Genomic DNA, 25,188 nt, shown 5'->3' with positions numbered 1-25,188 from the left:
ATCTTGGTATCAATCGTAACCCATGCAGGCCCTGTTCACTGTGGATCAGGCCAGAAGAGACAAGCACAATGCCGAGACTGTAATTACATGCAGCGTCAGAGCTTCCACCCGGTACTTCTGCTTCAAATGCACACACTCATTTCCAACACAGTTAGCGACGGGAGCTCTTGTTTCTTGCTTACCCCTTGTTCTCCCTTTACCCTCTATCAGTCAGTACCTATAGGTAACAGTGTAGAATATTGCTGTGCCAGTCAAACCAAGAATGTATAGAACAGAGAAAAGGCATCCTGAAAGACAGCTCTAAAACAAAGAAACAACAAACAAAGCAAAACAAAACATACACAAAACCCACAACCAACAACAACAACAAATCACAAAACAATGTGCTATTGTTACTGCTCCTTGTATACCCATAGCAGAACCTTCTGGGTTTTTGCTGCAGAATAGGGCTTCCAATAGTCATAAGAAACTATGTGACCTCCACCCATTAGCACAGTGCCAATCTTCTTTCACATTTGTGAACAAACAATTTGCATCTTTGCAAATCTAGGATGGGGTGTGGCCACCTTCTACAGAATGGTGCTAAAGTGGAAAGCCCTGGAGGATTTCTCCTCCCCAGTTCCTGCATAACTGCTTTTCTTTCTGTTGCCACAAACCACCTTGAATTTTCTTACATTTCTTCCCTCTTATCATCATTATAGCTGTGTGCTTTTTAATCAGTCTCTCTTAGACTGGTTTCTTTATTTGTACACACTTCAGTCTCACCCTGTCTGCACTGAGAGCAATCTAGATTTGAAGTGTAAGGACTCTTTTATTACAACAACTAGAAAATTATTGCCTAGACCTTTTGCTTACTCTGGAGTCTCAATTTCTCAGGCTCTTCGCCAATATCTATTATATTTTACAATTAGTTTTCCTGATTTGTAATTTCAAAAAATATTTTCTACATGTTTATGTTTGCAGCCATGTGCTTTCCCAGCATGTGTGTGCAGGTGCCCACAGAGGCCTGAAGAGGGTGAGGCCCCTGGAACTGGAGTTATAGATCCCTGTGAGCTACCATGTGGGTGCCGGCAAGTGTGTGTGGCTCCTCTGCAAGAGCAGCCAGCTCTCTAAACCGGTGAGCCATCTCTCCAGCCTTAATTTATAACCTTTAAAAATGATCTAATTTTTATTACATGTATGTATGTATGTCTGTGTGGGAATGTGCCTGTGGAGACCAGAAGGAAGTGTTCAATACACTGGAGCTGGATTAGGGGCAACTGTGAGCCACTATGTGGGAGCTAAGAACTAAATTTCGGTCCTCTGCGTGAGCAGTGTAACCTCTTAGTCACTTAGCTGTTTCTTTAGCACCCAATTCATAATTTTGCTGGTTTATACTCTATACTCTGTTTGCCTGCCTAGGTCCACATTATTTTTTCATATTTTAGCTGCCTAATTATGAAGCTCAATGCCTGTCAAGTAGGGTCTTTCCCATCACGACTGTGACAGCATTTCACTAGAAAGTGCCACCTGCTGCCCATTTTCTATCATATTGGTTTTGATGATCATACAGTAAGGGAATAAACATCACTAATACCCATCCAGAAATAATCACTTTTGAGGATATGTGCTCCTAGAGTTTTTCTTCTCCATTGTATTTGAATGTGTATAATGTATACATACATGGACACATAATCACACCAAATAAAGTGGGTATAAAGCTCATGTTACACACATATATTATGAGCGTTATTTTTTATTAATTAATATTTGAAATTACCTGGCGCGAGTGAGAAGGAAACACGAAGCACACAACAAACCCGCTTAGGAGTTTATGAGAAGGGGGTGTACAGACCTGGGGAATCAGTGTGCAGAGACAGAGGGAGGGAGAGAGGACGGAGAGAAAGAGGGAGGGGGGCAGGGGGATGGAGTGGTTGCATCATATGCAGATGACGGAGCTCATGCATGTGCTCAAGAGCTCATGCCTGAGGGCTTATCTGCACATGCATGGCCCTGGAACCGGGAAGTGTCAGCCATATTGTGGCTGAATCATAACAATATTCACTTGCAATACTGAAATACTACAGAATATTTCATAGTTAATTTTTATTCTTTTTTTTCTTTCAAGATTTATTTATTTATTTATTCATTTATTTATTATGTATACAGTGTTCTGCCTGCATGTATTCCTGAAGGCCAGAAGAGGGCACCAGATCTCACTATAGATGGTTGTGAGCTACCATGTGGCTGCTGGGAATTGAATTCAGGACCTATGGAAGAGCAACCAGTGCTCTTAACCACTGAGCCATCTCTCCAGCCACTGATCATGATATTCTTTTGTAAATTGCTTGGTTATAATCTTTGCCTATTTCCCATTAAAATCTCTGCAATTTTCCAGTTAATTTGTAGGTATGTACTCTGGACTTTGAAATCAATTTTAACAATTTGAATCCAAATTCTTCTACCTATTGTGTGACTTTGAAAAAGTTGTTTAATGTCTTTGCATCTTAATCTTGTTATATGTAAAATGTAAGATACTCAGTGTGACCTCTGTATTGGGGGTTTTGCATCTGCAGATTCAACCAAGAACAGATTAGAAATATATTTAGGGCTTAGATTAGTTATATCCAGGGATGTGGAAACTGTAAATATAGGGCCATGCTGGTCATAAGTATATAACTTAGAAAAATATCTAGCACATAGGAAATATTTTATAAAATGTTGTCAATATTACTAATATATTTATTATGTTCAGATTTCATTATCTTTACTTTTATTTATGTAGTTTTACTTTGTGCCTTGGAGAAAAGTTCTGTTTCCCATCTTTAAAAGAAATAATCTTATTATTGTTTTCCAAAGAGTACCAAATAGTTGAAGTTGCCAAGACAAATTATTTTAATCCTACTGCCTTCCCTCAGAAGTATAAAGTTTTAAAATATCTGAAAATCATCAATTCATGCTATAGTTACATCTTATTTATGCATACTTACTTTACAGATGCAAACTAAAGTATTTTATATGAATAATAGGTCAAATAATACCTGATAATAATGCCTGATAACTTAATCCTTTACATACCTGGTATATAATTATGGCCTTAGGTTTTGTGATGTTGTGGATGCTGTCTTTTAAAGCCTATGTTTGTTTCTAAAGATACTGAACTAACAAGTTATACTTACTTATAAAACTGTATTAAATAGTAAGGCACAGGCTTGGGGGTGGCTTGGAGGTAGAACATTTGCATAGTCTAACAAGGTCCTGGGTTTGTTCCCAGCAATAAATAGGTAAGCATGATGAAGGCCATTGACTTACTGATGTTGCTGGAAGTCGGCTCCTGAAGTGAATAGGTCTTTCATTTGAGTAGATTTCATGCTTTTAGAGGATTCCACGATAGGGAGTAAATACTGTAGTATTTCCTGGGTCTGAGCTATTCTTTTATCTCTGTAGATTCTTTTTTCATCATCTGTCCAATTTATACCAGTCCTCTTGCTTTGGAAAGATGCACATCTTTTTACTTTGCTTTTCAGTTCATGATGTGACTCTAGGAAGCAACCACAAATATACATACATACACATATACATATATACACATGTGAATATACATATGAGTATATTCATTCAGCAATTTTGTATTAAGCCAAATTCCACATAAGGGGTTTTATCTGTAAGTCTTTGCTATCTAAAGTTTATGGTTGATAACAATAAGTAAGTAAATACCTAGTAAAATACCTAGTAGGTTAAGTAATAAAGTTTATAGGGTAAAATAAGGCTAAGGAGGGAAATGGAGAATTCTAGGGTAGAAGATGATTGACTTACATATTCAATAAGAAGGCCTATCCATGACTCTGATGTATCATAGGAGTCATGGATTAAGCCAAACAGATACCATGGGAAAGACATTTTGGACAAAGGACAGCCAAGAGCAAAAGCTCTTACTAAGATGGGAATATGGCAGCATGTTGAGGACACGAAGACAACATCAGTGGCTAAAGCAAGTGAATGAAAGGAAGGCTATAAATCAGGTAGTGGTGTGAATTTAGACAATATAGAACCTCAGAGGTCAGTGCTTCTCAACCTTCCTTATCAATAACCCTTTAATACAGTTCCTCATGCTGTGGCGACCCTCTAACCAAAAATTATTTCATTGATACTTAATAATTGTAATTTTGCTACTGTTATGAATTATAATGTGAATATCTGACCCCTATGAAAAGGTCATTTGACCACCCTCAAAAGGGCTGTGGCCCACAGGTTGAGAACCATTGTCATAGGCCACCATAAGACCATAAGTGTTAATGGGAGGGCTTTGAACACAGACGTGCACTGTTGATGAGGAGTGTAAGATGGTGCAGCTAATGTGGAGAACAGTATAAACAAAAAGCTAAAAACACATTTATCATATTTCCAAGTGGATTCCATCAACCCCAAAAGAATTGAGAGCATGGCATAAAAGACACATTTGTCCCCCACGTCCACGGCAGCGTTATTTACAAAGTGAAAGCAGTCTAAGTGCATGGAAATACTGACATTGTTAAATCTTGAAGTCATGGTGCTAGGTAAAAGAAGGTAGTCCCCAAAAGACAAATACTATATCTGTCTTCTAAATATTTAACTTAACTTATAGGGAATGTCTAGGTACAATACGTAGAATAGTTTCCAGGGGCTGAGAGAAGAAAAAGCAAGGAGCTGTTTAATATGCATAGTTTCCATATTTTAAGATTAAAAAGTCTTAAAGATTGTTTGCAGAATAATGCCAAAGAACTTAACACGACTGACCTATACCCTTAAAAATCATTGAGGGAAAATTTTATATTACATAAAATTTATGACAATTAAAATAAAATTAACATACTCAGGAACAGAACAAAGAAAAACCCCCGGAAGGAAGGCTGACTATTAGTCTTGCATCTTAAAGAGAGGGGCAGGATCATTTACATGTAAATTGTTATTTAACAACATAAGGAAAAGTAAATCACAATTAAAACTAAGTCAAGAAAACACACTGTGCTTTGTTGTTTCTTAAAGTGATTATCCAGTTTGAAATATATACTAGATTATTTACAGGCAAAATTTTAATTTGTGGAGTCTGCTTTAAAATACTCTAGGAAAATGTGGTGGAAATACAGATAAAACAAAAAATCAGGAAGCTAATAAAAGAGGGTGGTGGGCCCTGCAAGTTCATTATTCTGTATTCTGCTTTTATGCTTGAAAAGTTCTCCAATGAAGTGCCTTTTTAAAACAGAACTTCCTACTACCAAAAGGAAAATAAACAGAATACTAAAACACTCATACATCCAGCTGGATCTGAAAAATAATGACAACAGTATCTGTCAATCCTGACAAATGAACTGGTATCCAGTAACTCTAGAAGCCACTACTAGGTATTGAGCAAACACTCACTGAATATCTACTGTGTGCCTAGCACTTTGATTAGCTGGTAATTAAGTATGGAAAACATAATCCTTAATTTCATTATGCTGGGTGAAGACTAGAAAGAAGCTAAAGCATCAACAAAATTCTATTTTTGATTTATTATCTATAATTTTTTGAGTTGTAAAAGTTTTTCAGGTGAAGGGGCCATGGATGGAAAGTTTAAGAAGACCTGATCTGTATAGTAGACTAACATGGCACATTCAGAAAATCACAGATTTGTTTTAAAATGAATGGCACAGATGTCACGTGTGATAAAGTTGCTCACAACTAGAGGCTTTGTTTGCAACAATAACACTTTCAGCAGCTTCTCTGAAATAAGAAGGCTTTGTGATTACAAGATGATCAATGCATATGGTTGAAATCGAATAGCTCAGAACATTGAAAATTTTATTCAAGGAAGTTATATAATTGATTTTCATTTTTGAAATCATGGCAGAAGCATAAAAGAATAGGATAAATAAATTGAAATGGGAGTTGTGGGGACAAGTTAGGAGGTAAATTGTTATGGAATATTCCTTTACACTGTGTAAAGATATGTCACTGTGATTGGTTTCATAAAAATCGAAATGGCCAATAAGTAAGCAGGATTTTCAGGACAGAAAGAATGCAGGGAAGAAGAGAGCAGAGACGTTGAGAGGCAGAGAATAAGCAACACTTGCAGGAGGATAGTGGAATCGAATTGAAGCCCCAGATATTAAGCCACACACCTATGAACACCTGATTTTTGACAAAGAAGATAAATTATACAATGGAAAAAAGTATCTTCAACAAATGGTTCTGGCATAACTGGATGTCAACATGTAGAAGAATGAAAATAGATCCATACCTATTGCCATGCACCAAACTCAAGTCTTAATGGATTAAAGACCTCAATTTAAATCTGACCACACTGAACCTGAGAGAAGAGAAAGTGGAAAGTAGTCTTTAATGCATGGGCACAGGAGACCACTTCCTAAATATAAAACCAGTAGCACAGACACTGAGAGCAACAATAAATTAATGGTATCTCCTGAATTGAGAAGAATCTCAAATGGCCAAAAGATACTTAAGGAAATGTTCAACATTCTTAGCCATCAGGGAAATGCAAATCAAAACAACTCTGAGATACCATCTTACACCTGTCAGAATGGCTAAGATCAAAAACACCAATGATAGCTTATGCTAAAGACCTTGATTGCCAAGTTCATTCCAGATATAGTAAAGCTGACAACCAAGAATAGCTATCACAGTTGTTGTGCAGGGAATTAAGCAATAAAGAATGAATGGAATGTGCTAGAGATTTACATGTGGTTACAAGAGCTGGAATTAAAATTATACTCCTTAAATTTGGAATTGGGTCAGCATAGGTTCCCTATCTGCTCAGCTCTGCTTATGTTTACATGCCTAGATTATGACTTCTAGTGCCATATAATGTGACTACAGGCATTGAATAGCCTCTCAGAGAGAAGATGAAGAAGAAAGAAACCCTACCAAAAGAAAATAGTAGAATTATGTATTTCCATAAATTACAAACTTGATGACATCTCTGTTACATATAGTGTAGATGAATCAGATGGAACTCCCACTGGATGGTTTAGAAAATCTTTCTTTCCTTCCTTCCTTTCTTTCTTCTTTTTTCCTTTTTCTTTTCTTTTTTTTTTTTTTTTGGTTTTCCAAGACAGGGTTTCTCTATGAAACAGTGCTATCTATCCTTGAACTTACAGAGATCCATCTGTCCCTGCCTCCCAAATGCTGGAATTAAAGGTGGGTGACACCACTGCTCAGCTAAAAAAAAGTCTTTCTTAAGAAAAAGCAACACGACTATTAATAGAAAATAAAAGAACCCCCAAAACAGTCTTCAAATGTTCTTTAATTCATAGGTGTGAGGGATTAAGGCATGGATATTAAGGCATTTGTGGGCATATTTTTGTGGACTTCTTTTTTTTATGTTATAAACATGCTATAGCATAGAAGTCATTTTATTTGAAGGTAATTGTTACAGATTCTGTTTTTCTGAACCTGCATCTGGAGATTTCTCTGCAGTAGTTCTTTATCAAAACAAAGGTCTGTAATCTTTCCAAGTGAGATGCATTGGCTTAAGAACAATTCAGAAACCCTTAAAGTGCAGAAAGCAGTGATCTTTTCGACATAGTTTATCTGATGTGGTTTAACTGTGTGGACTTCTTTTTAAAAACATAAATATTCCCCAATGGAGAGAGAACAGAGCAAGAAACTCTTTCTTTAACCCATTGTTCAGCTGCAATTTGTTTTCCTTTTGTTGCTTAGACCTCATCAATACTTAAGATATATCAGTGATATTAGGAAAAGTAGTTATGGAGTGTAAGCAGAAAATCTGTGGGAGTGAAACATCCCGAAAGGAAATGACTGCCGGGTGCCATGACTTATTTCCATAATGGATAAGCAGAAGAGTAGGCAATGTAGGAGTATGGCATTTGTGTTAGTTAAGCCCAAAGAAAAGAATACTTAGACATAAAAATGTTGGCAGTATTTGTTATGGATTTACTTCTCCACTCTGCTTTGGCAGGCAAAACTCATTTTTGTACTATCTCTCATCAGCAAACACAAACAGTTCCAGAACTAGAGTCTGACTGGACCTTATATAATCCACATATTTTCTTCTTGGTAAGTTCAATAACGGGAAAGGACAGAAGAGCGAAGATGAAGACATGGTACTTTAAAGGGAATGCAGAGTAGAAAAGGAAAGGGTGCTAGCTCCTGTTGAAACAGACATATTTTGAGAAGAGGGGAAACATAACTTTTATTTTAATGTCATCAGGTCTCAATAGGATACTTGTTTATAAAATAAAGTAGTATGGAGAGAAGAGAATCTTAGTTAAAATCTAGATAAGGTTGAAAACAATTATTTCAGTTTCTAAATTACATCAAAATGTTTATTATATGTACGGTGTGTGTGGAGAGGGCCATGCACATGTTGGGAGCAGAGGAAATTTTGTGGAGTTGTTTTTCCTTTGTCTCTAGGTGAGTTCTAGGCAGTTGATCCCAGGTCTTCAGGCTTTGTAGAAAGCCTCCAGCTTTTCTCTCCCATCCCTAGGCATCCTTCAGTTGTATTGGTACCTCTAGCATTCTACCAAAATTTCTCCAATCAAGATCCCCAGAACATCCAATGTTATAAAATTCAAGTCAGTCCATTTCAACTCACCAATCAGAAGTCTCAGACTCAAGCTGACCATTCTTTCCTACTTGACACTGGTGTGGGACAATTGTCTATAGTCTGTCAATTATGTTTTAAATAAACGCTAATTGGCCAGTAGTCAGGCAGGAAGTATAGGTGGGACAACCAGACAGGAAGTAGAGATGGGTCAATAAGAACAGGAGAATTCTGGGAAGAGGGGAGCTTTTTCTGCAGTCTTGGCCCTGCCCCAGAAGAAGCAAGATATGACTGCATTGCTGAATAAGGTACTGAGTCATGTGACTAACATAGACAAGAATAATGGGCTAATATAGGTTATAAGAGTTAATAAGAAGCCTGAGCTAATGGCCAATCGGTTTTATAACTAACGTAGACTTCTGTGTGATTTTTTGGGACTTAACGGTTGTGGGAACTGGGCAGGACAAAAACCTCAGACAACAAGACACTTTCTTGCTTGGCTTCCAGGACTACATATTCTCTGCATTTCTCTCCTATGGGTTTTCCTTGTATACTACCTCCTATCTCAGAGACTTCTGTTTCAGTTCCTATTCTTTTTTGGACCCATCACGGAAGGATGTCTTGGAGATTTGGTCCTTTGTTCTTTTCTGTCTATAATGCATGCTCACTTCCTTATAAATGCCTTTCAGAGCATGCTTTAAACCATGGTCTATGTTTTCAAAATTCCCAAATGTATCCTACGTTCAATTCTCTTTTCTGATGCTAACAATCAGCAGTCTATTTGGTAGCTCAACTTCAACAACTAAGAGACACTTCCAATGTAGTGTGTCTAGACAAGATTGCAGCTCCATCCCTAGTCTTTCCTGTTTCACTAGATAATACTTCCGTTAAGCTGGTTGTACTGATCCAAGACCATGGCATTCCAACAGTTGTCAAGACTTGATACAATTTTAGGATATACTTATCATATTGCACTATACATTTCTACCTCTGATCAAGATACTTATATTATTTAAAAAAACAAAAAAAATAAAACAATACAAGTGAAAAAAAAAAGACTTGTGAAATCATCACTACAATCAGAATATAGGAAAGATCATCCCTAAATGGATTCTTATGGTATATCCAGTTTTCCATATAGCTCCTACTCTAGGGAACTGTATTTGTTTCTTTTTCTCTCCAGTAAATGTTGCTTTCATATAAATGCAATCATACAGCATTTTCTATTTTATGTTAGACTTCTTTCTTCTTTCTTTCTTTCTTTCTTTCTTTCTTTCTTTCTTTCTATCTTTTTTATTTTTTGAGACAGGGTTTCTTTGTATAACAGTTATAACTGTCCTGGAACTTGCTTTGTACACCAGTCTCACCCCCAACTCACTGAGATCCACCTGCTTTTGCCTCCCAAGTGCTGGGGTTAAAGGTGTGTGCCACCACTGCCCAGCCTATGTCTGTTTTTTTTTTTATTTAGCATGACTTTTAGATTCATTAAGTAGAATGAAGTTGAAGTTGACTTTAGTTTTACCTCTACAACTTAACCCTACATTTGTTACTTCGATGAATGAGAATTGGACCAGTGTTCTTTGGGCTTCTGTAAGGGGTAGTTCTTGGGCATATCTCTAGACAGTATTATGGCCTACAGAGGTTTTCAATTGTTTTGGAGCCACTTTAGAGACACAAAGTTAAAGGTTGTTTGCAACTGAAAAACCCCATGCCTGGGAAGCAGAAACTACCAGAAGATGGTCATAGCATTAAGACAAAGTTCCTTGGTTGTAGGATAGTGATATTAGAGCTATTTTGAAGGATGCAGTTAATTTTTTCAAGGCTATATTAAACCAAAGAATTTTTAAATGTGCTCATTCAGATATAAAATAAGGTAAGTGTAACATGTGGGCTGGCTTGTTGGGGTTTCTGTCCTGCCTGGTACTCCACAGCCGGCAAGTCTCAAAGAAAATCACACACAGGTCTACATAAGTTATAAACTGATTGGCCCGTTAGCTCAGGCTTCTTATTAGTTCTTGTAGCTTATATTAACCCATTGTTCTTATCTACATTAGCCACATGGCTCGGTACCTTTCTCAGCCAGGCAGATTATATCTTGCTTCTTCTGTGGTCTGGGCAGGACTGGGGAGGAATGGGATTCCTCCTTCCCAGAATTCTCCTGTTCTACTTCCTGTCTAGTTTACCCATCTATACTTCCTGCCTGGCCAATCAGCATTTATTTAAAACATGATTGACAGAATACAGACAATTCTCCAGGTAAGTACTTTCCAGACACAAGAGGGCAATGGTTATGAATTCTCTGTTTACTAATGTAGTTCCCATAATTAGGATTGGATGAGATTTATTATGATGACATAATATAAAGAATCTTTGTGTATTATTAAAGTATTAAACAATAATTTTAGAAACCTGTTGGTATTTTTGTCTTCTCAATCCAATTTGAAGTTTGTTTGCTCACAGGACACTTCAAGGATGCCACTTTGAAACAACTCTCATACATGTCGATTCCTTTGGACTGAACTGCTTCCTGGACTGGGCCCTTACAAGTTTCTAAAATACATGTCCGTTGGTCTTTGATAAGACTCTGATTCACATGTTGGGAGCTGAAAGAAATTAAGTACTATAATCTCAATGTCAACTACTTACACAAGAGTAATGCAGTTTTTCTATTTGCATTTTATTCCTTAGTATGTAATCTCTGAGCTCTCACCAGCCTGTGATATAGGCTGGATAACTAGTACTAGTCCCACAGGGGGATAAAGATTAAGCAATTTTCTTATGATCATACAGGCAATAAGAGGCAGCATCAAATCTAACAATCCTGTCTTCTAATTCCAGTGCTTTTCCTGTTCTCTTTGTAAAGATATATTTTAATTTATGTGTATGTGTTTGTGTCTGCATGAATTTATGTGTATTACATGTCAGCTGTATAGGTCCTCTAGAAGACAATAAATGCTTTTAACCACTGAGACCTTTCTTCGGTCCCATCTTTTCTTTTTTTTCTTTTTTTTAAGACAGCGTTTCCCTGTGTAGCAGTCCTAGTTGTCCTGAAACTAGCTCTTGTAAATCAGACTGACCTTGAACTCACCTGCCTCTGCCTCCCGAGTGCTGGGATTAAAGGTGCGTGCCACCACTGCCGGACTTCCCATTGTTTCTTATCTTGATATTTATCATTTGATTTCTTTCAATAGAATATCTTATCTTAAAATTCTTAATTCTAGGTCCAAGTATAGTTATGTCTAACGATGCCTGTCATATTATCACTTATGTAACCAGTTCTCTAGGCTTTTGGAATAAGAGAGTACACACTCAAACAGAACCTTTTCTATTGTTGAACAGAAATCAGGTTCTTGAGAAAGAAGCCAAGCAAGGAAGAGAAAGCCTCTTGTACCTTTTGTAATAAAATTACATAGTTGTGCAAATTCAGTGAATTCTCAGAGGCTTATCTGTGATTGTCTAAGTCACCGTCCAGACAGTGGTTGATATCATTATTCCTATGGACAGAAAAATTGGCCAAAGGTAATAGAGATATAATAGTGACTAGAGATTCGAAGCTGGTCAATGTAATCTGTGACTTCCCTTTCTGTGCCTTTTCCATAGACACTAGTTTTATCTCTGTGTGACCGATGGCCCATAAACTATGAGACAGTAGTAAAACACATGCTTGCTGTGTATGCATTCTACAGTGATAATGAATTTGCCAGAAAGTTTTATTTTTAGAATGAGAAGCCAGATAATTCAATCATAAACATTTAGCTAAGACTTTAAAATGTGGGGATATTGAAATTGTCTCAGAACCCTTCAAAACTGCATCTGTGAGTGCTCTTACATTTTAGAGTGAACTAGACAGGTAGAATCTTAAAAAAAATGCTTGATCAACAATTTTTTTTAAAAGAGTAACCTTATCTGTTGCTTTAATTCAAAATCAAAACATTCTAAATAGAAGAAAAAGAGTAATATGTTTAGGAGAAATCAAGAATAGTTCACCAACCTTGGGTGCGTTTTTCGGGCATAAAAGCTATGTCCAGGAATCTTCACTAAAAAGGATAATATAGCATACGATATCTAGTTACATTTTAAGATCAACAGATGTTAATTTTTCTTATTTTCTTAGTAATTACTTATGTACACTTAATGGCTAGGTAATTTAGTTCAGCTTTAGTTTAATAATGTTTTGTTCATGTACATGAAATATATGAGCACATTTTCCTCTACTGAGCCTTTTAATAAAACTGTTCTAAAAGAAGAATAAATAGAAAAATAATATCTATATATTAATTACCAATTGGAAAGTAATCTATGGGCTGGGAGTATAGCTCAGTGGCAGAGGTCTTGCCTAGCATGTGAGAGGCTCTGAAGACCCAAACAAAAAGGAAGTTGAAGAAGAAGAAGGAAAAGGAAGAAGAAACAACCACCATCACCAAAAGTCAAAATAAAACAACCCCAAACTTGTGAAGGACATTTACATATACACTGATGTGATCAACATTTTAGAGAGTTGATCTAGGATACAGATGTATTAGATATGTATATCAAATAACTATTATGAAAATATTTTAAAATAAAAGTTGGGGCCTATATTCTATATTACTATATATTATCTTCCTTGCAATTATATATATTTTATTATTTAAGCAAAAATAATAATAGAATTAGTTAACAGTGGCACTCATAATTAACAGAAGAACAAGTTAATCAGGATATAGTGATGAAATATACTTTATAATATTTCTTTCCTCTGATATAGACGTCAACTCTTTTTAAAGGTATGGTCTTATGTAGTTTAGACTAGCCTCAAAATCTCCATATACGAGATCTGCATATCCCTCAATTAACATGCAAATGAGATCATCATCTATTATTTTGACCGGCATTGTTTGGAGGAAGGTGAAAATATTTTCAAATGACTTAATTCTTTTTTGTCTAATCCCAGACTCATGAAACTTAGTCTACCTACATGTTTTTACTTCCTTTCCTTGAGGATGCCTCTGTCAACTTAACAGGTAAAGTGAAGGCACACCAAATGTGAGGACAAATGATTTATTCAATTTAAAGTGAGGATGGCCACCTGGGACATAGTTTAGTAGCCCAGAGTAAGTGCTCTGAGGTTTACAAAATTATGGCTGCATATATAGTTTTAAGCTGCATGAGGGATTTGAAATGATTTGTTCTGGCTAAGTTAAATTGCCTTGTAAAAAGTATATTGTATGTAGCATTCTCTGGGTAGTTTGTGGGGAGGGGTCTATTGTGCAAAGTTAGTAGAACTTAATAAACTGTGTTTTAGGAATCTGAAGTATGCCAGGCCCTAAGCTCAGCTTCATCTGCGGTCCTTGTGTTTGAACAGGGTTCAAGACTTAACTGTGGATGTATGTGAGAGTAGCTCTGTCTCCCTAGTACATTTTAAGTGTCCAAATCAATTTTACTCTAGTTTATTTTCCTTGACACTTAATCTCAAATTAGTTTCTTCATGTTGTACCATGTGTGCGTGTGCGTGTGCATGTGTGTGCGTGTGTGTGTGCGTGTGTGCGTGTGTGTGTGCGTGTGTGTGTGTGTGTGTGCGCGCGTGTGTGTGTGCGTGCGTGTGCGTGCGTGTGTGTGTGTGTGTGTGTGTGCCTGTGTGAAAGACTGATGTCCTGTGTCTTCCTTGATTGTCGTATTCCCATATTTGGAGATGAGGTCTCTTATCTGAACCCAGACCTTCCTGATTCGTCTACTCAAGCCAGCTACTGGGGATCTCACTTCTGCCCTCAGTGGCCCACCATGTCCACCTGGGCCCTATTTTTAGATATCTGTCTTCCTAAATAGTTAGATATGTCCTTTAATTGTCAGTGAAACAACATAGTCCCTTAGCCTTCTTGAGAGAGAGAAGATTAGGTCAGGCAGGCATTGGGATGGGATGGTACTCATTATCTTTTCAATTTCCTTAACTGAAAGCTCTTTCGCAATAGTTGCTTCATTGCTGAAGCTCTTTAGCAACAGAATGAACTGTATTGCAATTTAATAAACAACTTGTGGTCAAAAGTTGTATCAGCCTGATGGATTCGGACTAATGAATTAGGGCTCAGACTAGAGTACTCTCAAAGTTTATCTCTGCCTTAGGATTTGATGAGTGTAAGTGCAAATATTAGATACAATGAGGTAAAACATTCTGTTCTCTTTCTGGTAGTATAAAACTCTAAGAAACAGATTCATGTCCATAACTAGTCATGCATAGGGAGGGGCTCATTGAGCCCTACCCCTTTGTGTTGCCTGGTAGCTTCTGGGAGAAGGGAGTCATTGCCTTCAGTTGTGTACCCACTGCCAATCCAACCCAGCTCCAACAGTCACTTGTGAATCTATGGCCGCAAAGTCAGTTCCAGTTAAACTTAGCCACAAAACAAAAAAAGACACGAATGTAGGAAAGGGAGTGTTTGTGTGTGTGTGTGTGTGTGAGAGAGAGAGAGAGAGAGAGAGAGAGAGAGAGAGAGAGAGAGGAGAGAGAGAGAGAGAGAGAGAGAGAGAGAGAGAGAGAGAGAGAGAGAGAGAGAGAAGGAGGTAAATACAAAATTAAAAACAAACTCATGTATAACCAATTTCTGCTGTTTTTTTCTAAGCATTTCTAGAGCCAGAAAGAAGTAAAAAAAAAAATCAAGCTCCTAAGTTTCTGTTAAGGTGAACTACTGGTTGGCAATCTGTTTTTAAGATAACATCTTATTCTTTAAAATATGTAGATCTTGATTAGATAAAGATTATTATTGCACATGTTCAGATTATAGGTGCTCACACGTTTCTGAGCCCTCTTTGCTTACCCAAGCGTTGATTAGGCAATGGTCTTCTGAAACAATGAGCCACATAAACATCCGGTACAGTTGGCCTTGGATCTAGAGAAGACGGTAAGGATCATAGCAAAAGGAATGATGGATTATTGACAGTTCATTAATATTTTGTATCTTCTTTCAAAATAAAAAGTTCAAATAATGTGTGAATAGTAGTTGAACTCAATGAAATTAACATATAATATCTTCAAATATAAATTTTGTTGTATTTCAAGTATTTATACCTCTGGGGAAACAATTCCTTCTCTAGGAGTTTATCTTTTAAAAAATTTGTGTGTGTGCACATGAATGTGGGCATGTGCATGCCATAACATATGTGTGGAGGTCAGGGGACTACCTCAGGGTCTCTTGTTTGTTTCTGCATGTGCCAAGTGCCAAGGTATCTGGCGTACAAGCTTATGGAGATTCTCCCGTACACTTCTCCTATCTTACCCTCGGTATATTGTAACTACAGTTGTGTGCTCCTGTGTCTGATTTATATGGGTTCTGAGAGTCCAAACTCAGGAACTCACGCTTAAGCAACAAACATGTTATACGATGGAGCTTTGTTCCTAGCCCCTTTTGTGTTTATTTTTGATTTCTGACATTTTAAACAAAAGTTATATTAAAAAAATCACTGAATTCCTTAGCGATCACTATCAGAAAGAGAGACTAGTTTAAATCTAGTGAAATTAATCTTATCTAACCTCCCCTGTTCGTGGTAAGGTTTTTATCTTTCAATGTTTAGTTTCCTATTTCACAGACTGAATGAATTTATGCACACATGTATGTATACATTTTAATTAGGTTACCTCAACTCCTTTTGGGGAGATAATGGTGGTATAAATGTATAATAAATTAGCGCACACATACATAAAATTAAATAATTATTTTTGTTTATGTAATGTACATATCTATATACTTATATATTTATTAAAGACACACATCAGACAGCACCTTGCAGCACAAACAAATGAATGCTGCAGATTTAATTTCTTTCCTGGGATCGTACTCTATTAAATTAGGAAATGACAGGAGTAGACAGTCTAAAGAACATGACATCCCTATATTCTCTTTGAGAGCAACTGTCCACAACCCGAAGAATGTGCCTCAAATATGTGGGCTCTCTGCTGTTCAGGGTCACTGACTACTCCTGTCACTGGTCCCTGGGGACACGGCTCTCACTACGGGCATTGTACCTGCAACACAGAGCTTGCTTACTTGCTTTTCTTCCCTGGTTAGAAGATGAGCTCCTGAAAGGAAGAACTGGTATCATATATTTCTTTAAAACATATTTATTTACTAATCACTATTGTGTCATGTGTGCATACATGAAGTGTTTGTGTGACAGAGCACATGCCACTGAGAACATGTGGAGTGCAGAGGACAATTCTGTGGAATTGGCTTTTGCCTTCCAATTTTATGTGGGTCTTAGGGATCATACTTAGGTTGCCAGGCATGTGTGGCAAGCACCTTTGCCAGCTGAGCCATCATACACATCTTAGAACCTTTGGCGCAGGGCAGTGGTGGAGCACACCTTTAATGCCAGCACTCGGGAGGCAGAGGTAGGCGCGGATCTCTGAGTTCGAGGCCCGTCTGGTCTACAGAGAGAGTTCCAGAACAGGCTCTAAAGCTACAGAGAAATTCTGTCTTGAAAGAAAACAACAACAAAAAATGTAAATAAAAATTAAAAAAAGAATGTTTGGCACCAAGCGCCAACCTCAAAGTTATGGCATAAAATGAGTGTTGCTGAATAAATTGTTTGTGAGAAGGTAAAACAGAAGTTTACCTTTCACATCAGAATTTGATTCTTCGTGTCTTTGGAGCAAATGCTCTTTACCATAAACCTAATGGAACAGAGAATCAGAAAGTAGGATGATATATTATACACATGAAACTGCGGTATGCTTCTTATTTGATTATAATATGAAGGAAGGGTTTTCAACAAACATTTCTTATTTATTTTTATTTTATTTTTCTTTCATTAATAAATAGCAGGAAAAAATCAGTATTTTTGTTTATTACTAAAGAGAGATTTTTTCCTCATACAGCACTCATATATCTTGACAAAGATAAAAATGTTAAATTAGAATTATTTAAATTAGAAGTTGAGAGTACGAAATAGATGAAAATATACACATTTGTGTGAAAATGTATCAACAAATTTCAGAACTATGTCTATATACAATAGGTAAAGAATATTTTCTTGAGCTTTGTAAAAAACTCTAAAACAAAGGAAACTGCAAGTATACTGCTTTCTCTTTTGAGAGGAAACACAAACCTGACATTCTGGACTAAAAGAGATGCACACTGAACTTTTGACTGTGAACCTTGACTAATGTACAGATCATTGTGAATGAAAACATTTTAAACATTTTCAAGCTTTTGTTTCTTTGCCTAATATTATAAAGAATTTTCTAAAAGGTCTGAGGAGGGAAAGATAAATGAAAAGCATTTTTGCCATCATCTAGTGCATATAATTCAGTAACCATTAGACTATGAAATAGGGTTAATGCATAGTGACACAGTTATATCCCTGTTTGTTTGTTTGTTTGTTTGTTTTTATGGAAAAGAGAATGATAGAACTTTAGCCAGTAGGGAAGCTTTCTTCATCTGTTGCAAATGAAGTCAATTCTCTGGGAAGAGACTAGGATGCTTTTTGTTGTATGGCCTGGCTCTGGTGACTATGATGCCCTTCTGATTGGAGCCTGGCTATCACAGTCATAGGTCTCCAGGACCTGAATCCATACTTTATAAGGCAAGAATGACCAGGGCTCACTTATTCATGGGGCAGAACCTAGGATGAAACCTCTAGCCAAACACTTGGGTTGGAGTAGGATTCTTTGTCCTTTTCTCTGCACTCACCCTGAACTTAGCCTCATAAATAGGTAGTTGGAGGCTAGATTACCAATGCCTTGCTCCTCCTGGGAATATATCTCTGTTAACCGTGGGGAAAGGTGTCACCTGTTTTCTTGGCTGTACTATTTTGCGGTAGCATTTCTGTTTAACTGAGCTGAGAGTGGAACAAGGACAGTTTGGATTCTCAGACTTGCTATTTTCAATGAACATGAGGATATTTTAAATAGTTATTTTTATTTTAACCTTATTTTTTATGTATAATCTTAGACTTTTAATGGCTGTTCTTCTTTCTTTGTTAAGCAGTGTTTGCCAGTTTGCCAGTGAAGAGATTTGCTGAGATCTCGGCTGTCATTTAGATGCCCATCTCTTGCGCCATCTATTTTCATTCCTTCATATTTTCTTAGGTTTCCTTGCTTTTAAATGTCTTTTTAAATATCATGTATTCATTCTGTAAGCTTTCTCAAATATTTTTAAAATAAAGTAAATACAAATGAAATTCGAACATGTCGCCTTAGCAAGACCTGTCTCTCACCTGTCAAGGATCTTTTGAGATTTTGTAAATAGCAAATAATATGATCAAAGTTCTATTCAGTTTTTTCTGAGGAAAAATGAGAACACATAACTTGCTATTCTCTTGTATTCATATTTAAAACATTTTACATCATTACAGTAATCATGATTTACCTCTCTTGCGTAATTCCGGCTCTTTGCTAAGGTGGCATTTCTTTCCCTCTTTGTTTTCAGATTCTTTTTCTTGTTTTTCCCCTACATAAAAGAGTATTTTAAATTAGTATTTAATGAATATATCAAAGTCAGTCATTTTAAGTGTCTAAATACAGGCATTTTGAGACTCACTTCCTAGAAGATGGAGTAATGACCCCTTTCCTCCCACTGCTACTGTGCACCCTAGATGCATGCAAAGCAAACAGAAGAGTCTATTAAAAGGTAATTGGGTTTTAGAAATGTTTTCTAATCCCCAGGAGAGAAGATTACTCCATATCTGAACAGTAAAAATTTGTGCTTCTTGCCTAGAATGCCCAAAGACTTGGCTTTGGTCCCTAGCACACATGCATGCAAACTCAGAATTGTTTTGGTTCTATGTCTGTTATATACTATCCATTCTTTATTTTTAATGGGATGTCTATTATAATGTCCCAACTTCTGTTCCAGTATTATGGGTGTACACAAGAGGGGCAGATAACTTGCCTTATTTTATAGGTTTTGGTCCAGGCCTGGTGTAGGACTTGATGGAGGACTGATAACCATACCCAGATGAGATTCTGGGTGTTTCAGAAAGGGAACAAATACTAGTAATTTTAGCCTTTGGACAGGAAGTTAATAACTGTAACCTAGAGGTAAACTGTGGAATGCTAAACCACTGCTTCCAAATGTTTTGTCCTCCTTAATAGGATTATGCATCCCCAGTTTTCGCTGTGGAAGGCTGTAGAGCCTCTCAAGGTAAGTAGAACATACCTTTCCATTCTGTTGAATGTTGAGTCTGGCTGGCGATATGACTTACTGTGGCTAATGGGTTGTTAGTGAATATGGTATACGAAAATAAAGGCTTACTGTAAATTACTAAGGTTTTGAAGTTGTTTGTCACACAGTGAAAAGGAGCTTATTCCCTCACTTAAGTATCCTCTTTCTTCAGTAAGCCAATGCAAACTGTGATCTTCATATGAACTCTCTCTCTTTAGGCATCTACCCTCGTCTATTGAATCTTCAGGCACCTACCGTCATCTACTGAATCTTCAGGCATCTACCCTCATGTATTGACTCTTTAGGCATCTAGCATCGTCTATTGAATCTTCAGGCACCTACCCTCATCTATTGAACCGTATGTTTCCCTATTTCGTGTGTCGCTCTCCCTACTAGCACATATGGAAGCAAAGGAAAGAATTTCTGACTCATTGTTTTCACTGCTCTGTTCCCAGCACCTAGGCTATGCCTGGTTCATAGTGTGAGCACAATGTTAACAATATGTGTAATTAAATAAATGAATATTGGGTCAATAACCAGATGATGTATGTTAGTGTACCTCACGTGGCATTAACAAGTGGTGTGGAATTTGAGAATTAATTCACTTCCTGGCATCTATGAAGTAAGGGGGTTGGAATAAAACTTCTATGACTTAAAGATATGTATATAATCAGAAAAACAATTATTACTGCACAATAATGATAGATGCACAGACCTTTTCCTGGTTGTTAGTAATAACAAATCAGTGTACCTGCTTAACATATCCATACTGAAGCAAACTTTTAAATCATACCTGAGAGGTCAGCTTGAGAAGATAGGTCGGAGTCTCATTAGACTCTGAACTGTCAGAGCCTCGACTACTAGAAAAGGAAAATAATAATAATTACAGTTTTCAGAATTTAAAATTTCAACATTGCTTTTACTTCATTATTTTATTTGAATAGACAATTCCAATTCTAAAGAGAATGATATTTACAAAAGTTATTTATCATTAGGTGGTTCCATACAACTTAGAAATGGTATTTTTATTTTCTGAATGACAGAAACTATAGATGTTTGGGAATATGCAGTTGGAAGGTAAGCCCCAGGAGAGCACGGTTTATTTTTTCTGTCTGGTTCATTACTGTGCTGTTAGGGTGAGAATAGCACCTGGCACACAGTGAGGCTCAGTATTCCTTGTTAATAAACAAACAAGCGATATATCTGTGGAATTCTCTAACTCTTATGGGTATCATTAGCTCTTAAAATTAATTTTATATCGTTATATTTCTATCTTGCTTAAAGACAACTAAGGGCCACCCAAAGTATAGTACCTCAAGAAACAAAAGGTCAAACATAAATCTATTTCTAATTATGATCACTTAATACAAAGTATTAATAAATAAACTTTATTTGTTTGAGCAACAACTCATGAAAGGAAATACTTCTGGGTTGTATTTCTTATATATTATTGTTAATCAATAAATCTTTACTTTTTAAGAAGTTTTAGGTTTACAGAAATGCAGAATAGATATTTCACAGCTCTCTGCTGCACAGTTTTCTCTGCTATTGGCTTCTTGTGCTACACGGTAATTTCTTACAATGGACAGGAAATCTATTGTCTACTAGCTGACTCAACATATATTCTGTAAACTTTGACAAACTTATAAAGACATGTATCTTTCACCGCTACAGCATCAAACACAATTTCATTGTCTCAAAAATCTACCCATGATTCTGTTTCCAGGGAACTGTGGACAACCACTGACCTTCCCCCCACTAGTTTTGTCTTGCCCATTGTCATGTAGTTGAGATTACACAGCCTTTTCAGACTTTTTTCATTTACCAATACTGTTACCAACACCGAGGCAGGCGCTGTAGGGGTAGACTTCTATCCTGATTTACCACTAAAGTGTCTTTTCCTTTAGGATGCAAATTGAGCATGTCCCGAAGTGTTCCTGTCTGCCATTTTTACAATTTCAAATCTATGATCCTGGGCCACGAATGCATCAATGTGGCTGCCTTTTTTCTTTCATGAAGCATGACTTAAAACTGAGCATGTTCAAGAATCTACTCCTTAACTGAGCAAGCTCAGGAAAGAGCCCCCCCCCCCCGTGCTTTCTTATACTAATATCTGTAGGCTTTCTAAGTAAAATTCCTACACTGTCTTTGAGGAAGGCATTGCTGTTTGCTCTCCTTATCTGCTACAGGTAACAAATCTTTCTCAGTTATTATTTCTTGACCATGCTTGTTTTAGTATTGTAGTCATCAAGATGAAACCCATTGTATGTGGTTGCAATATGGACTTAGATTTCTGTTCTGTCATACTGTTTCATGGTTCAGCAACTCACTTATTTTTATCATTGAATAAAAATTATACGGACACAATTTTTATATAAAATTCATTCATCTATTAGAGGACATCTGATTGCTTCCAGTTTGGGCAATTATAAATAAAGCGGTTTAAATACTATGTGGACTTATTTTCAATTTATTTGGTTTAAACCTAAAACACAAAGATGAGCTGGTGTAGTAGTTTCATGACCCCTATGATGGTTCATACAACTGTGGTTGATCTGTCTAGGGTTAGAGAATCTACAGGGGCAATTCTAATGTGGCTACATTTTCTACATGTTAAGATAATATACCTCCATGTTGGAGTGGAAGTTACATGACTGAAAGATACACAATCAAGGCTGAGACATCTGAAAATGGAGCAATCACAGTGACCATTTTCTTCCTAATGGTATGGAGTGACATGTCTCCCTGATGAAGGGGATCTATACCCCCAAATGGCTGATGGACTATATGGTTCTAATTGCAGCCTTTGAAAGTAGCATGTGGTAGAGAGTAGGTGGTGGTAATTGGGGGTGGTGGGAGAAGGAGCAGGTGGTGAATCATTTATAAACGGCACCCAAGCAGACTGTGCTTTCACGGACCACTTGTCTAGGAAGCAAAGTGTGTAAAGGACCAAAAGGACAAACAAGGGCAATATTTCATACACCACAGTGGTTGGAACAGATGGAGTGGGATAAACGGGTTCCAGAAAGCAGAGCAGCTAACTCTGTGGACACCAATTTGCAGAAACAGCGAGAACGTTAAAGGTCAATCAATCAGGAACAAGGAAGCAGAGGGCAAGAGGAGAGAGGCTGCTCCTGGCCTGCAACAGAAAAACAACAAAAAGGAACAGGCAGGAAACTCCAGGAAATGGAGATGATGACAGTAGCAGTGAGACACCACAGCCTCCGGGAAGGGGGCCTGGGGGGATCCTACTGCTGAGAACCAAGAAACGTTTATGGACAGGGCTGAAGCTAAAGAGTCCTGAAAGCTGACCCCATGGCTCGTGGAGGCCTGAGACTCGATCCCCAGGCAAATGGTCTCAGTAAATGTGTCGCTCCATGCAGCTGGGACATGGGTGCGTCAGGGCCATCTATGAGAATTTCAGCATGCTGCAGTCTCTCAGAGTTTCAAGATTTCCTCAAGTACCTGGCGAAGGATCCTGCAACTTTGCTCAGTGCCAGTGATTACGAAGTGGTTCCTCCTGAGTGTCATCGGAAAGCCGTGTGAGGGACGTGCTCTCACTTGTGCTTGGATCTCTGGAAACAGAGTTTGGGTCTTAGTCCTTCTGTACAAATGATGTACTTTGAAGATGTTACTGTAAAACAGAACTGATGTTTGTTTTCTGTTGGATTTTAAACAGAGGAAATAAAGGGAGCTCCTTTCTTTTCTTTTTCATTTCAAACTTTCTACCAGTGTATTCAGGGATGGACAGACAATAGAGAGACATGCTGTACGTACAGCCTTCTTAATGCTGTGACCCTTTAATACAATTTCTCATGTTGTAGTGACTCCACTCCCAATCTCAAAATTATTTTGTTGCTACTTCATAAGTGTAATTTTGCTACTGTTATGGATTACAATGTAAACATCTGATATTCAGGATAACAGATATGTGACCCCAAAGGGGTTGCGACCCACAGGTTCAGAACCCCTGCTGTAGAGTATTATTACTGCCTAGCTGACGCAGATGATTTTGAATGCTGGCAATGTTCCTTTGACACTATGCACTTTTATAGTATGTGATACTGCTTTATGACAAAATACTGATTCCTAGTGTCTCAGGTTCACATAAAAATGCTGATTCCTACTGCCTAAGGTTCACGCAATGCATGCAATTCACACCCACCCATTTGTGCTTCCTTTGTTAAAGCTCACCCTTTGCAAGTCATCATCGTTGTTAGTTCATGGTTTCTATATTTCCGTCTAAAGTCTGTTTAATATGATAGACACAATGCATTGTGTAGCTACAGTTTTATAGGAAAGTCACTAATATAGGAGTTGTTTTCAAGCCTGCAATAAATTTTCCTTTCAATTTCACAAATAAAGTAGCATGCATGGGACAGGACGGTAAGGAGGCTGTGGCAGCAGCTGTGCAGCCTTTGCTGTGGGTGATAAGAAATGCAGCTAAGACTCATCTGCCTGCTCAACTAAGGGAGGAATTACGAGGAAAAGACACATGGGTGATAATTTTCTCGTCATTCTATGATTTTGCAGGAAAAATGGAAAACAAGAGGGAATAAGGTGGCATGATAGAAGATACCTCTGAATCTACCTTTAATATAGAAGGAGGAAATCCATTATTCAGCATGAAAATGAAGGCCTTAATAATTGTGTAGGAAACATAACAATTAAGGAATAGTCTTCATCTGAACTGCTATTGTCAGTCAATCAAATATGATTTACTTGTTCATCTGCCTTCTAAATATTAGTGATCAGGTATATAGATTATTGATGTGGAGGAATATTTCATTGTGTGTGTTTGTGTGTGTGTGTCTGCGCAATAGTTACAGTGGAGACTCAAAAATGGTTCATTTGCTGAGAATAAGTGTCTATTGCTTGGAATAATGACTATACCATTCTCTTGAAGGCTAAGGGAACAATATAGAAGAGAGGATAGAAAGGATGTAAGAGCCTGAGGAAAAGGTGGAGTGTTATGTAGCTATTTCCTCTGAATGGAAACATTTCTCCTGGAAGGAGGTTCATCAGACTCAGGAAGCTATGAGATCTTTCAAGGCTCAGGGAACTCGTAAAACTTAGAAGGCTCAGGAAACTCAGAAAGTTACAAGATTCACAAAACCTCTATTTCAGGTCAAATAAGAAGTCAGTTTCTGGGAAGGGGGAGCTTCCTTTGGTAGAGACATCAGCAAGCAGGTCAGGGTCATGGTGGACACAACTTTTGTGAGGTGTGGCCATGATGTGACGGCTTTGGCGCTGCAGCAGCCTGTGAGTCACTAATACTTGTGTTGGTCATTCCAATATGTTCATAGGCTCACCAGGCTAAACTGAAGTGGAATTATTCCCTTGGTCTGCTTTGGTGCCCTACGTGGAATGAATAGGATTTTATTCTCATCTCCCCGGGAAGAGTCACACAACATAACCCACCCAAACAGGGGTCCTATTTTCTCTCATTTTTACTAGCATTAGTATTGTCAGTGCTTTGGATTTTAAGAAATTCTAAAGTGTTTGTCATAGTATTTCATTGTTCTAATTTGCAAT

At 37.4% G+C, this 25,188-nt stretch overlaps 1 protein-coding gene across 12 annotated transcripts in view; it reads right to left on the bottom strand.

Moving 5' to 3' along the window:
* The window catches only part of Agbl3 (AGBL carboxypeptidase 3), a 78,900-nt gene that overhangs the window by 10,293 nt on the left and 43,419 nt on the right, over positions 1–25,188 (bottom strand). For 2 of the 12 annotated variants that reach the window (XM_075953879.1, XM_075953880.1), the window contains 8 exons: positions 20,447–20,513; positions 18,859–18,939; positions 17,105–17,162; positions 16,515–16,568; positions 15,310–15,381; positions 12,513–12,558; positions 10,931–11,124; positions 3,292–3,520 (listed from right to left, as the gene is read on the bottom strand). In XM_075953879.1, coding sequence (XP_075809994.1) covers positions 3,292–3,520; positions 10,931–11,124; positions 12,513–12,558; positions 15,310–15,381; positions 16,515–16,568; positions 17,105–17,162; positions 18,859–18,939; positions 20,447–20,513 — 801 coding nt within the window. Of the gene's footprint in view, positions 1–3,291; positions 3,521–6,238; positions 6,308–10,930; positions 11,125–12,512; positions 12,559–15,309; positions 15,382–16,514; positions 16,569–17,104; positions 17,163–18,858; positions 18,940–20,446; positions 20,514–23,118; positions 23,288–25,188 lie in introns of those variants that run through there. The other 10 variants (XM_075953885.1, XM_075953881.1, XM_075953882.1 and 7 more) reach the window with 10 other exon arrangements.

This window comes from Microtus pennsylvanicus, chromosome 19, assembly GCF_037038515.1.
Source record: "Microtus pennsylvanicus isolate mMicPen1 chromosome 19, mMicPen1.hap1, whole genome shotgun sequence".
In the NCBI taxonomy this organism is placed as follows: domain Eukaryota; kingdom Metazoa; phylum Chordata; class Mammalia; order Rodentia; family Cricetidae; genus Microtus; species Microtus pennsylvanicus.
This window is presented reverse-complemented; position numbering and strand designations above follow the sequence as displayed.